The sequence below is a fragment of the Salvia hispanica genome, chromosome 2 (genome assembly GCF_029641045.1).
Source record: "Salvia hispanica isolate PSC_SH4W2 chromosome 2, Shi_PSC_v1, whole genome shotgun sequence".
NCBI classification, from domain to species: domain Eukaryota; kingdom Viridiplantae; phylum Streptophyta; class Magnoliopsida; order Lamiales; family Lamiaceae; genus Salvia; species Salvia hispanica.
Window position 1 is genome coordinate 19,472,607 of NC_142693.1, and position 12,200 is coordinate 19,484,806.

Consider the following 12,200-nt stretch of genomic DNA (forward strand, 5'->3'; position numbering starts at 1 on the left):
GGTAGTATGTGTTAACATTCTCAAAGCATTGTGTTGATATTTACGAATCACTATATCGACAGTTTCATCTAAAACCCTAATTTGGTAGTTTTTTTATCTTTTTCAGTTTAATTAATAAAAATGAAAATTACACGTGGCAAATTGTATACCACAAGTTTTTTAAAATCCTACGATTTTAAATTAGTTGTGGTTAGCAATTAAATAACGGGTTAGCAATTGATCATCCCTATAATCACTTAATCACTTGTATAGCTCTAATTAAAGCACTTAGTTATGTCATGTTGTAATGTAATATTGTACAAATATGTTAATGTATGTGGTTGTTTGTCCTACCTTTTAATCCAAGTTGATTATTAAGCATACTGCATACATAATACTATCATTTTCTTGACTTTCTTTTTCCTGTGGAAAGGTGGGGTAATGGAAAGAGAGGCTGGCATTCCAAAGTCAGTTGTAACTTTTATTTGAAACTTAATTATTGATTATTCCTTGTCTTTTTTCATAAATACAATTCACTTCATCGAGTTGATTATGACTCGAAATGAAAATGTAGAATATGAGAATCACAAACTAAATACTAGTATCCTTCCATTGTGACATTTAAATTTATGTTCATGTACAGTACTAAATAAATAAAAACATAAAGAAGAGTTATTTTTACATTAAGATTGAAGTGTTATTACAGGCAAAAAAACCACTTAAACTAGGAATATAAATAATGTTATAATAGAAGTTGTACAAAATATACAAAATTGCTTCACGATTGTTACAGCTCTCTTCATTTATATGATATAGGGCCGGATCTCGAAACAGCAAATCTGGGCAAGGGACTGGGACCAGTGCTAGTTGACGTGGACCCTCCGGCGAATTTCGGTTTGTGGCTTTGGCTGTAATCCAAGGGCCCGGATCGCCTGACATTCCTATTTCTGCTATCGATGCTTCTCGTACCAAAACTGTCCATCTCATACTGATCTTGACCGTGGGTGGACGACGGTTTGGGATAGCCCGAGTCGAGTGTGTTGGACAGTGGAGTTGATGAATCGCCACGCGGTTGCCTCAGCGATGGGGATCCATGAGCAAGGGACATGGCCGGAGAATGCCTTGGCGAAGAACCACTTATTTGTGCGAAGGGGGTGGAAGAATTCGAGTAGCATTGGCTGTAGATGGAGCGAAGAATGGTGTAAGGCACGTGAGACTCCAACGTGCTCCGTGGAATGTGTGGTGAGATCTCGCAGATTTGATCGAGAAAGATCAGCTTCGCCACAAGGTGGGACCTGCATAAACCAAGATGAGTATGTGTAGGGAGGGAGAGCTGATCAAATTGTGACATTTTTCGAATTACCTATTGCTTTCACTCCAAGAGTCCAGAATTATTACTGCTGAGAATTTGATGAAAAGCTGCATTGTGGATTTTATGCTTGCATCGATGGAAGCGTAGTTTGGTGCCTCGGGGTCCAATGATTCGCTAATGTGTCCGTTTGAAAGTGAGTGTTTCTGTCGATACTCTCTTTCGAGCCTCACGAGTTCACTTCCCGCAATCACTGCACATATGCACCTGATAAAAGGTTTTTTAGTCTCTAGATTTTGAGATCATTTTTATGTAATCTGCATAAAACAAGTGCCTATTGCATTTGCATACCTGGCTAAACAATGAACGTTGTTGCTGAAGCCTCCAGTTTCGACGTTGAAAGCAGTTGTATACCAGATATTAGATGTCATAAAAGTTGCAAATAGATACGGCAGCAAGCTCCATGATCCGTCAGTTGCACCCCCGACCTCTTCCAGTATCAATCTGATCCATGCGAAGTCGTGATCACCAGCCACGTTTACAGAGTTCGCTACTCTTCTCATTCTCCTGATCTCCTTGTTTTCCGGTATTTCATCAGGTAAGTGATTTGCAACACCCGTTAGCAGCGAATGAATCAGAGGAGCGCCTTCTTTTAAAACAATACCCGAAGCTTCGGCCAGAAGGGAATCGAAAGCAATGGCTTGCCCCGCCTGGATGCAAAACCTAACCATCGTATCCATATCAACTATCTGCTTTATATTCGCTTCCGTTTCTATCCTATCACCAGAATGCATACTCCCTGCAACTGCCTCCAGATTCTCACGATTTGCACGCAATGTTGTGTCAATGCAGTTCAGTAGAGCTGCAGTGTGCTCTTTTAGCATCCGATCCAGCCTGTCAACTCCGTAGCTCCCAAAAGTTCGAACAAAGGCTTTTAATTCCGTGAGGTCAGTTACTGACTCGGCAAAGTATCCACCAACTGGCCTTGTGCTCTTAAAGCATCGATGAAGAGGTGCAAAGAGGATTCCGGCACCAGCCACATCCTTAACAATGTTTTCTATGTACCAATTGCATACAGCTTCAGTAGCTGAGCCTGTCTGCTGTTCCGCGGGTTTTTCAAACAACTGTAGAGATGAAACAGGACCTGAGTAGGTCTCTGCAAGGAGAATTTCACGAATGCCATTGGTGAGGTCCATGCTGACATGTTGCTCTGCTAGATGAACTATGGAAGTATGTCTACGGATTAGTGACTCTAAGACTGATGGTCTCTGAAGATCGGAATCAGTTTTCAAGACAGTGAGCAATCTCCTTTTGAAGTTCCCTAGGATGCATTCTCTCATATACTGCATCACAAATGGAAATGAATTGAGAAAGATTCAGGTATGGGAATCTAAAAAATCAGCAACTTATATAACCAAAATGGGACGTTTTACCTCTCTGAGAACAAAAACATGGTTTAAAACACATATAGGCTCCATGTCATTCAGGACAGAACAGAGATTTGTCAACCTCTGCATTGCAGCTTCTAACCTGTCATCGAAACAGAAAATAGAAAATTTGCAACCTAGATAGCATAGAGGAAAAGAGGATAAAACAAAAGGAAACTCACATTTTGATGGAGCTGTTGTTTTCTGGATAGCTCTCATAGCCTGGTAAATGAAAACCATATGAACCCTTTGGAGACTTTGCTGAAGGAATGGATAATCTGGATGTCAAGTTCATGAGATTCGCTGCTTGGTCTGGGAGAAGCTGAAACTTACACAAAATTAATACAAGAAGAGCAATATGTAAACTATGGTTCGTAGCTCAGAAGCAAACAGAGAAGTAGCAACCTGCATCTCCAGGGAACCGAATCCTCCATCAGAGTCGAGAATATTAATTAAACCTTCCAATCCTCCCATTATAGATTCAATAAGGGACTCAACATATAGAACAGCGTCACGGCCAATTTTAGTCACCTATATGTAAAAGAGTTGAAATTATGGACTCTGACGGGAAGTCTAGCACTAAAAACTAGAACAAAATAACACCACTTATTGACTATGACTTGACTAATGTGAGGCACTGAGTTTTTGAAGATACCTCCTCTGGAACAATTGGTGAAGCACATTCCGGGAAACTGCTAGCAACACCAAGCCAAGCACAGCAATGTTGGGGACGACCCTCGGGCCCAAACATGGTGTTGCGGAAAACCTACAGTACCAGTTAAGTCAGATTGACAGTATATTGTATTCTTATAAGATTTTGTACATTATGCAACTTACGGCTGTAAGATGTAGATGGTAGAAGTAAAGTTTCTTCAAACCCCCAAATTTTGTTAATTGAGTTTCAAGCTCATCAACACATCTGCATATGTTCAAAATGTGTCAAACTTTTCATACTCAAAAACTTTTGCGTTATGTACTGATCAGTCAAGGGGTGTTGTTAACATAAGAGCAACCATAGAGTATTTTACATAGAGGAAACAAGAGAAACGATTCTAAGAAGTTTTCCAAGACAACTTTGTTCAAATTAAAAAGTAACCAGACTGCATGTACAACATTCTTTCAGAAGATGTTTGGTTAAAGTGAGAACCTGGACCAATTGTATGCAGCATTTCCTTCTGACAGCAACCCCTCTTTGCCAGTGGATACAGTCGCTTTCTCTAAATGTCTAATGTTGATTGATGAACGAGCAGAAGTGACAATCATCAACACGGTTAACCAATCTTTGCGTAACTCCTGAATGTCAGAAAACAATCTGTAACTAGAAGCAAAACTAAACTGAAGAAGTGATGAAGCAACAGTATTTCTAGAACTTGGAAAAACTATGGGTCGATAGAATGAGCAGCAAAGGAATAAACAGCATACCGATAAATCACATGAGATTGTGGAAATATTTTCTCCCTGAGGTTTTGGTATGTTTTCTAGATGTTGAACAATCCTTTGGAAAAGTCCCTTTAAGGTAGCATCTAGGTCAAGTGCCACCATTCCAGGAGTGCCAAGCAGGAAACGGATTCTACCAGCACAGGATGATAGGTATGATAAGGCATAGCCTCTAATGGCTGAGAGAAACAAATTTCTAGATTTCAGTAATAAATCAAATAAAAAGGAGAGTTCAGATTATGCCACTTTGTTTTCCAGCAACCAATGTTAGCGGTGACACACTATTGCTGCAATAAAAGTGAAAAATCTCAGGAGGGCTCTACAAAGCTACTCTACAACACAATGCTATGTTGGAAGTATTATCAGGCCCATCAGATCAGAATCAAAATAATTAATTCCATGTTTTGACATCAATTTTGGAAGTTGATTACTGCAATGAATGAAAAGTTCAGCCATATGCTATAGGTTACACGGAAAAATATTTACAGTCTCATGCAAATCCAACATAAACTTCAAGGTCTGAAAATTTCCTCCACAAGGAACCTAACCTGCAATATACTTGCGGACCAGACAGCAAAGCCGGTCCATCCCATCCAATAAGAAACCAATGGTTGGGTCGTTTGGATCCTGTAATTGTAAATTAAGTAAAAAGATGAAGTGTTTAGATGCCAAAAAAATCAAGAAAGGTAAAATGATTATATTTCAATAAAATAAACAGATCCAACAAAGAACAGCCCCACGACAAAAATACATTTGCAAGAAACTTTTCTTACATTTTCTACTGACACAACTCGAGCTGTTTTGGATTTAGAAGATGCTACTCCGACATGCTGAAAGTACCATAAAACCTCACTCTGTGCAAAAGCCAAGGCAGAAAAAACCATCTGCATAACCAGCAGCAGATAAAACTTAATATATACGTTGACCTGCCGTCGTCTAACATAATGTAAGTGAATTACTTGCTCCTTTCTTTCTCTGATCCATACTCTCTCAAACAAGATACATAGTCCAAATGAGGATATTGGAAATTCATTATGCCATAGACATGCACACCTGGATATTAGGAGCTAATAAACTGGGTTGATCAGTGAAGAACAGGACCATTCTTCCAATTTCCTGCTTTAACATTACTCTCCTTTCGTGGTGTATGCCATCACAGGAGTAAAGGGCTTGCTCGTGTACCTCACTGTACAGTAAAAAACCACATCAAAAAGGTAATTTGAAGAGGTATAATCATAATTTTATAAAAGATCCAAATAATATATAACAGTTCTGAGAGGAAAGCTTAAGGGAGAAAACTGAATTATGTCCAAATAAGAAATATGTTTGTGCTGAAAATGTAATGAAGCTATGGCCTATGTGTAGAAGTTTCTGAATACAAGTAATTGCCAGTGTGTTTTTATGTGTGTTATAAGCAGATTTTCCAGCAATGTGGTAGATTATAGGCAGGTGATACAATGTTGGCATATCTTCTGATCTTAATATGCAAAGCTTTAGGTGATGTTTCTTCCCAAATAGGCACACAGTCACCAGATATCAATAAGTTAGATAAGAAAGTCTGCATGTAATACCTGATCATTTTCTCTACCTGCTTTGCAACACTATACTCTAGGTCTGCTTCTTTTTGCTTCGTTCGTCCAGACTTTGCCATCTTTTTCGATTCCAATATTCGTGGTAAAACGTATAGCTGATAGTCCTCGTGCAATAATATATGCTGCACAAACAAAACAGAAGGTTTAGGGAAGCTGTTCCATACTAATCCAAAAGAAACAAAAGCAGTCACAATCACCTAGTTTGGGATTTAAAATAGATGAAAAGATACCAAACTATATCAATAGGAAAAGCTGAGTGCAATACAGAAATTTCTGCCCTTGTAACTAAATGGAAAATATCCCAATCTCAACATGAATAGTAGAGACCAAAAACTTTACCATCCATTAAAGGGGGAGATTGGTAACTTTTATGTAGCTGGTCATGGGAGGTGCAGAGAAATCTAGTTGTAAAATCCTCTTCACCACATTACCAGCAGTTATTGTTGTTAAGCAATACTTGCATTGCTTAAAGTTCATTATAATTAGAAGCTCAGAACCCAGTTTTCTTATAACTTTTACAAAAAAAAGCCTCATTATCAACACAAAATAGAACTAGCCGCCATAATGCAAACCTCTAATAGTCAGGATAAGCAGGTTCACAGCAAGGAATATACAGAGTATAGAACATTTAGTTTCATACAAATGATTAATGGAAAGAGGTTTGAAGGACTAGCAGTTCTCCATAGTTTACAACATCCTTCTATTCCTTGCAAAGTGCAGAATACATAATACCCAGACATAAAGTGTCCCTTAAGTAGGATATAAGACTTACTTCATCCCTGAATAGTGTAAGAACTAAGTTTTCCTTCAGCACAACCTGATATGAGAATGAGAAACACACATGAAGGACTGTCAGCTATAACTAGAGGACTGCATCCAGTAAATCAAAGAATGGAAAATATAGCATGCAACCAAAAGTACCATGGACGGCATAATAATAAACATTATAAAGACAAAGAAGAAAAGGGTGGCAACATAGTGTACCAAAGCAATGTCAATGCTGGTCACTCTAAGAAGCTCATCCGGACAAACCAAATATCCAAACAGCACCCACTCACGATAAGAAGTAACATTTGCAAGGTCCTGTGCTCTCTGCATGTATTGTGAAAGAGGTAAAAAAGACTCAGTCATATTTATTGCATAGCTTTCTTTGTAGATACAATTTGTCAATTACATGGTAAGTCATTCTGCAACCTTCCGGAACATGCAATAATGCATTAATATCAAAAAATAGATGACTTGTTACCATTGGATGTGCAGAGTTTGTAAGTATGTCAGGGTATCTAGGATGAAATGGACTCAGAAAACCCTCATTCCGCAGCTTCCTTGTATCTGTAGATAAAAAGATAATTGGGCCCACAGCCTCTAAAACCTGATATAAGAATTTGCAGAATTAAAAACAGTGAACCCGCTGAACAGTACAAAAACAGCACAAGCAAACTCTCTATTTCTAAGGAAGCGAAGGGCCATGAAAATAATTAATTAACATTGGTTGGAGGACTAAGGATCTAAGAGAGAAATTTAATTTGCAAAGGAAGAAATGTAGGATTGTAGGTTGAGAAAGAGAATATAACCTCTCCGATTCTAGGACTAACAAAATTAAGATCTTCATGTAACCCCTTCAATGGTGGATCATAAGAATCTACAAATTGAATTAATCTGCAAGTCAAAAGAGAAAAGCAGATTAGCAGAGTTGTAATAAAAAATCAGGCATTCAAGAAAGAAAAACAAATAACAGTTTGTATGACTTTTCTTTAATAAGAACCTGAAATTTATGTTGTACAATTAATCATATGATTCATATCATCTACAAGACTACAATAGCATATTTCTTCAGAAAGAATATGTTCTCAAACACATAAAGCATGTCAGGAAATCCCCCTCAAAAGGTCTTGTATATGATAAGAAGTTATCTCACCTATGGTAAAAGTCACAATCACGATCATTCCGTGCCATGGAGTGCAAAAGATTGTATGTTTGCAGCATCATTTTCCTAGGTATCTGTAGTGCAAATATTTGTTCATGTAAGAGACAAAATCAACTTAATTTTCAGCTGAAAAGATGAAAGGAAACAGATCAGTGATGCCTGCCATAGACTCACCTTCTGAGAATATAGATTAACACGAATAAACGAGCAAAAGAGATCCATAAACGCATGTAGTATGAGAGAGTTTTGGTGTGGCTGCAAGGAAGGCAGTAAAACTATTAAAAAGTTATTGGTAATACAGTGTCGAATGTCGATAATAATTCTTTGGAGAATATCACATGAGTTCTATACATATATAGCATGGGTAGTAATAAAATGCAAACTCATATATTGTACAAACTCCAAACTATGATCTGGACCATTAAAAAATATCAACAGATGACAAAATAGTAGCAACAGAAAATGTCAACACAGTGTCAACACAATATCAACACAGCATCAACCGTTGACACTGTGTCGACATTTTCTGTTGATACTATTTTGTCATCTATTGATATTTTTTAATGGTCCAGATCATAGTTTGGAGTTTGTACAATATTTAGAGTTTGCATTTGATTACATTTCTATATGGCCTTGTAGATAACAAATGTGTAACCATCACATGGATATTGTAACATTCGTAGTTTCGTACATCTCCAGCTTTTCAACAAGAAAATTAATATTGTTTCCATTCCATACCAGCAAGGTAATCACAGTACTGCTTAGGTCCAGAATAAGTCGCAAAGATTGTTCTCGGAATGCCATCAGGTCAAGAAGTAGCTGATGCAGAGATGGAAATAACCATGAAGTAAGTCATATGTAATTTGATATCAGATAAGCTAATGGGACAAAAAATAATTCTGAAGTTTTTTGTATGAACATTTAATGCTTTTCGGAATGAGTATGCCTGCAAAATACTTCACAGATGCCTGAATGGATCTACCCCTAATCTAACCAAATCATAGCAAAAAGGAAAAACATAATAGTCTTAAACATATATAGTTACTTTGTAGTAAACTTTTAACAGAAGCAGATTGTTATCAACCAAAACAGTTATCCCTGTCAACTACAAATAGAATGCCACAAAATGCAACATGGAAATTAAAGCATAAATAGCACAATAAAGGTCCCCCAACCCCAACAGGAACATTATCTTACCTGAATCCATGGCTCCATGCTCTGTAAATGAACCTCGGCACTATCATTAATGGCATCCAAAGCAAGCTTGTCAACCTACCACAGAATTTCATGAAACACTGACACTTTAAAGCCAATTCACATGGCACAAAATTGGATAGAATGTTTCTGAGACCAACGAAAAGGGATCTATAAGTGCTACCCGTTCGAGCTGCAGTTTGCTGTGATGTTCAGGAAACTTCTTCTCTAGCAAAGTACAAATCTTCGGGTAGTTAGGGAACAGACCAGCTTTCCAAAACGCTTCAGAGTAGATATGATTAACCAAATCAGGATAATCCAAAATCTGATTAAGTCTATACATTTTCGCCATTAGCCCTTCAGCTACATGAGTGAGCTGGTAAACCCATTGCATGTTCAGACCCTTCTGGGATGAACTACTTGAGTTTTGACTAGTCATTCCTTCGGCTCCAGCATTACTCCTGGATGCTGCATCAAGACCCAAGTACTCAGTCCACCTAGTCGGACCCTCCCATTCTCTCGACCTCACTGATCCTTGTGTGGATGATAATACATCTTGAGCTGGGAAATTCGGTCTGGACTTTGCCATCTCTGTCACTCTCAAGCAGAATTCTCAGCCAAAAACAACTCTCCTTCCTGCTTCATAACCCCATCTTCACGTAATCAGATAATTTACATGATTATCCAAATTAAAATTACCCATTCATTTTTCCAAACATAAACTCTCCAAGAATCTGCAACTGACATTTCTTTAACATAGATAATTTACTACTTTCGGGATGGAATTGGAAACCTCAGATCGTATAAACATGTATTATACCTGATCAACTCATGAACTAACTAGTAGCTTACTAAGATATCTTGACTTCCAATACACAATTTCAACGATTAGACATCCCTGGACTTTTTCCACCATTCTATTTCCTAAGTGCCACATGAAACAAACAATAAACACACAAACAAATGCAGAATCCCCGATCACGACAAGCAATTGACCGTCCCCGCCGACAACCTCAAATAAACACATTTAGGAATTACACACACATCAATAAGTAATTTCAAAATTCTCTCTCTGGCCTCTGCGTGTATAATTACTAGTAAGACAGAGGGAGAATGCCATTAAGTTGAATTCTCAACCAAATACCACTCTTATTCCTGGTTCATACCCCATCTTTCAGATATCAAGCGGAGTAATTCACAAGATTATTCAAATTTCCTAATTAACACAGATAAATTCACTACTTTCAGGAAGGAATCGAAACCTCGCATCGTACTATAAACATGTACACACCACAGCTTCAGCACAAAAACATCTCCAATTCCTATACACAAGTAGAACAATTAGGCATCCCCGGACTCTCTACACTATGCTCTTTTCCAAATGCCGCCAAAAAAACACATAAACGAACACCTTAATCCCAATCACAACAAGCAATTGGCCGTCTACCTCAAACAGACACATTTGGCGATCACACACGGCAATAAGTAATTCGAAAATCCTCGCTGCACAGTAAGAATACCATTAAGTTGAAATGAGGAGGTTACTGGAGCTCACCATCAAAATTGTGCGCGAGTGAAAACAGCTCCTTCGAGCTCAGATCCAGCTGCTGCAACTGCAACTTCAACTTCAGCTTCAACTATTACTCTCTACGCTGTAAATGCCGGTAGTAGCAGAAATTACTCAAGCTGATTTTGTGAGCAGATTGTTTAGAGAGAGAAAGCAAAATGCTTCCTTCCCAGCACGATGCGACCCAATTTTATTTTCCTCTCTCTTTTGGACTCGTGTTTTTCTTTAATTCGAGTATTAACCCCATTTTTTCTTCAAATTTCATCTGCGCCCCTCTTGTAATTGCAAATAATTTAAGAAATTTATAAAATAAAAACAATAATAATAAATTGTCTAATGAATCATATCTTTATATGTATTAGTTTTATTATATTGAATGTATGATATATTTACTAAAAATGGTATAAAAGAAAAAAAGTAAATAAAAAAGAAAAATGACATAATTATTTGCAAATAGTTAAAATATTAGCCTGTTTTTTGGCTAAGTTTTAAAAATAATTTCTTTTTTGGTTATTTAGAAAATATATGATCTTTGGACTCAATTTGTAGGAGATGACATGAAATCTTTTAGTCAGAAACGTGTAAAGTCTAAGCACGATGTGCATATTCTAATTTATTTCGTAATTTAAGTGTGGAATATATTTTCTACTTAGCATCTAAACAAAACAACATAAGAATTCTGAACACGAGTAATTTATTTTGTAATTTAATTCGCAATATATTTTTTATTTAAATATTATAACAATGTTGACGTGATACCAAAAATATTTTTCGAACATATAGACTCTTACCATATTTGCAATTACGAATTACGATTATGTTATACTCTCTATGTCCCGCTGTCTCATTGACTTTTCTACCCTCTCTTTATGAAAATGATAAAAAATAGTTAAAGAGAAGAAATGGTAAATTAAGAGAGAGAATAATATAGAGAAGAGTTTTATCTACATTATTGTCTCTCTTACTTTATCATTTCTCCACTTTAACTATTTTTTATCATTATTACAAAAAGAGAGCAGAAAAGTCAATGGGACTGCTAAAGCGGGACAGAGGGAGTAGTTTACAAGATTAATCTATATTTACGATTCAACCATAATCACATACTGTGAAGTGTGAACTATAAACATGGGTGTAATAAAATTTTAATTAATAAATAGGGATAAAATCATTAAGTGAGATTGATTTTTTATCAATCCCACAACTTTAGACTTTAACAATTTTTTCAATTGTCACGTAGCCAAGAAAATCTAATGTCCTGCATGTCTTATTTTTTAATGTATAGTCGACTTTTGGGAATTTTTTCTACAAGAATGAACAAAGATGAACTTATAAGACATAAATGCATACGTACATCAAAAAATGAAAACAAATAAGTAGAATGCTAGTAGATTTTTGGTCATTTAAGAAAATTATCAAAATTATACTATATAATTGGTTATTTTTTAAAAATTATCATTCTTATAAATGGCGTTAGTAAATTTAGAAATCGTATAATCACACTAGCAATGGTAGCTCTCATTCATTAGAAAAAAATCATGAAGAGAAAAAAATCATGAAGAAATATATGGTAAGATGATTACATCTAATCAGTACGGCATTAATGTTTAATAATAGCACTAATCATGATGTTAGAGAATAGTAAATCGCATTTTATTTACCACAAATTACGTCACTCTTCGATAAATACTTGGAAGATTACAAAAACAATGACGTAAAAATGATATCAATACCAATATCAAATTTTTAAATGAGAAAGTGGACAACATAC

General features: G+C 36.5%; 1 protein-coding gene across 1 annotated transcript; it reads right to left on the reverse strand.

Annotated features, from left to right (window-relative positions):
• Positions 1–561: 561 nt before the first annotated feature.
• GRL (transcription activator) lies at positions 562–10,613 on the reverse strand. Its single transcript, XM_048098451.2, has 24 exons — positions 10,421–10,613; positions 9,050–9,501; positions 8,869–8,943; positions 8,410–8,490; positions 7,846–7,926; positions 7,663–7,745; positions 7,319–7,403; positions 6,991–7,116; positions 6,729–6,836; positions 6,517–6,561; positions 5,724–5,866; positions 5,206–5,338; positions 4,926–5,036; positions 4,701–4,779; positions 4,138–4,331; positions 3,863–4,008; positions 3,553–3,634; positions 3,371–3,481; positions 3,121–3,246; positions 2,898–3,037; positions 2,722–2,818; positions 1,640–2,631; positions 1,343–1,555; positions 562–1,274 (listed from the first exon to the last, which is right to left on the reverse strand). The coding sequence occupies exons 2-24, from the start codon at positions 9,452–9,454 to the stop codon at positions 779–781; spliced, it is 4,152 nt and encodes a 1,383-aa protein (XP_047954408.2). The 5' UTR covers positions 9,455–9,501; positions 10,421–10,613; the 3' UTR covers positions 562–778.
• Positions 10,614–12,200: the final 1,587 nt, after the last annotated feature.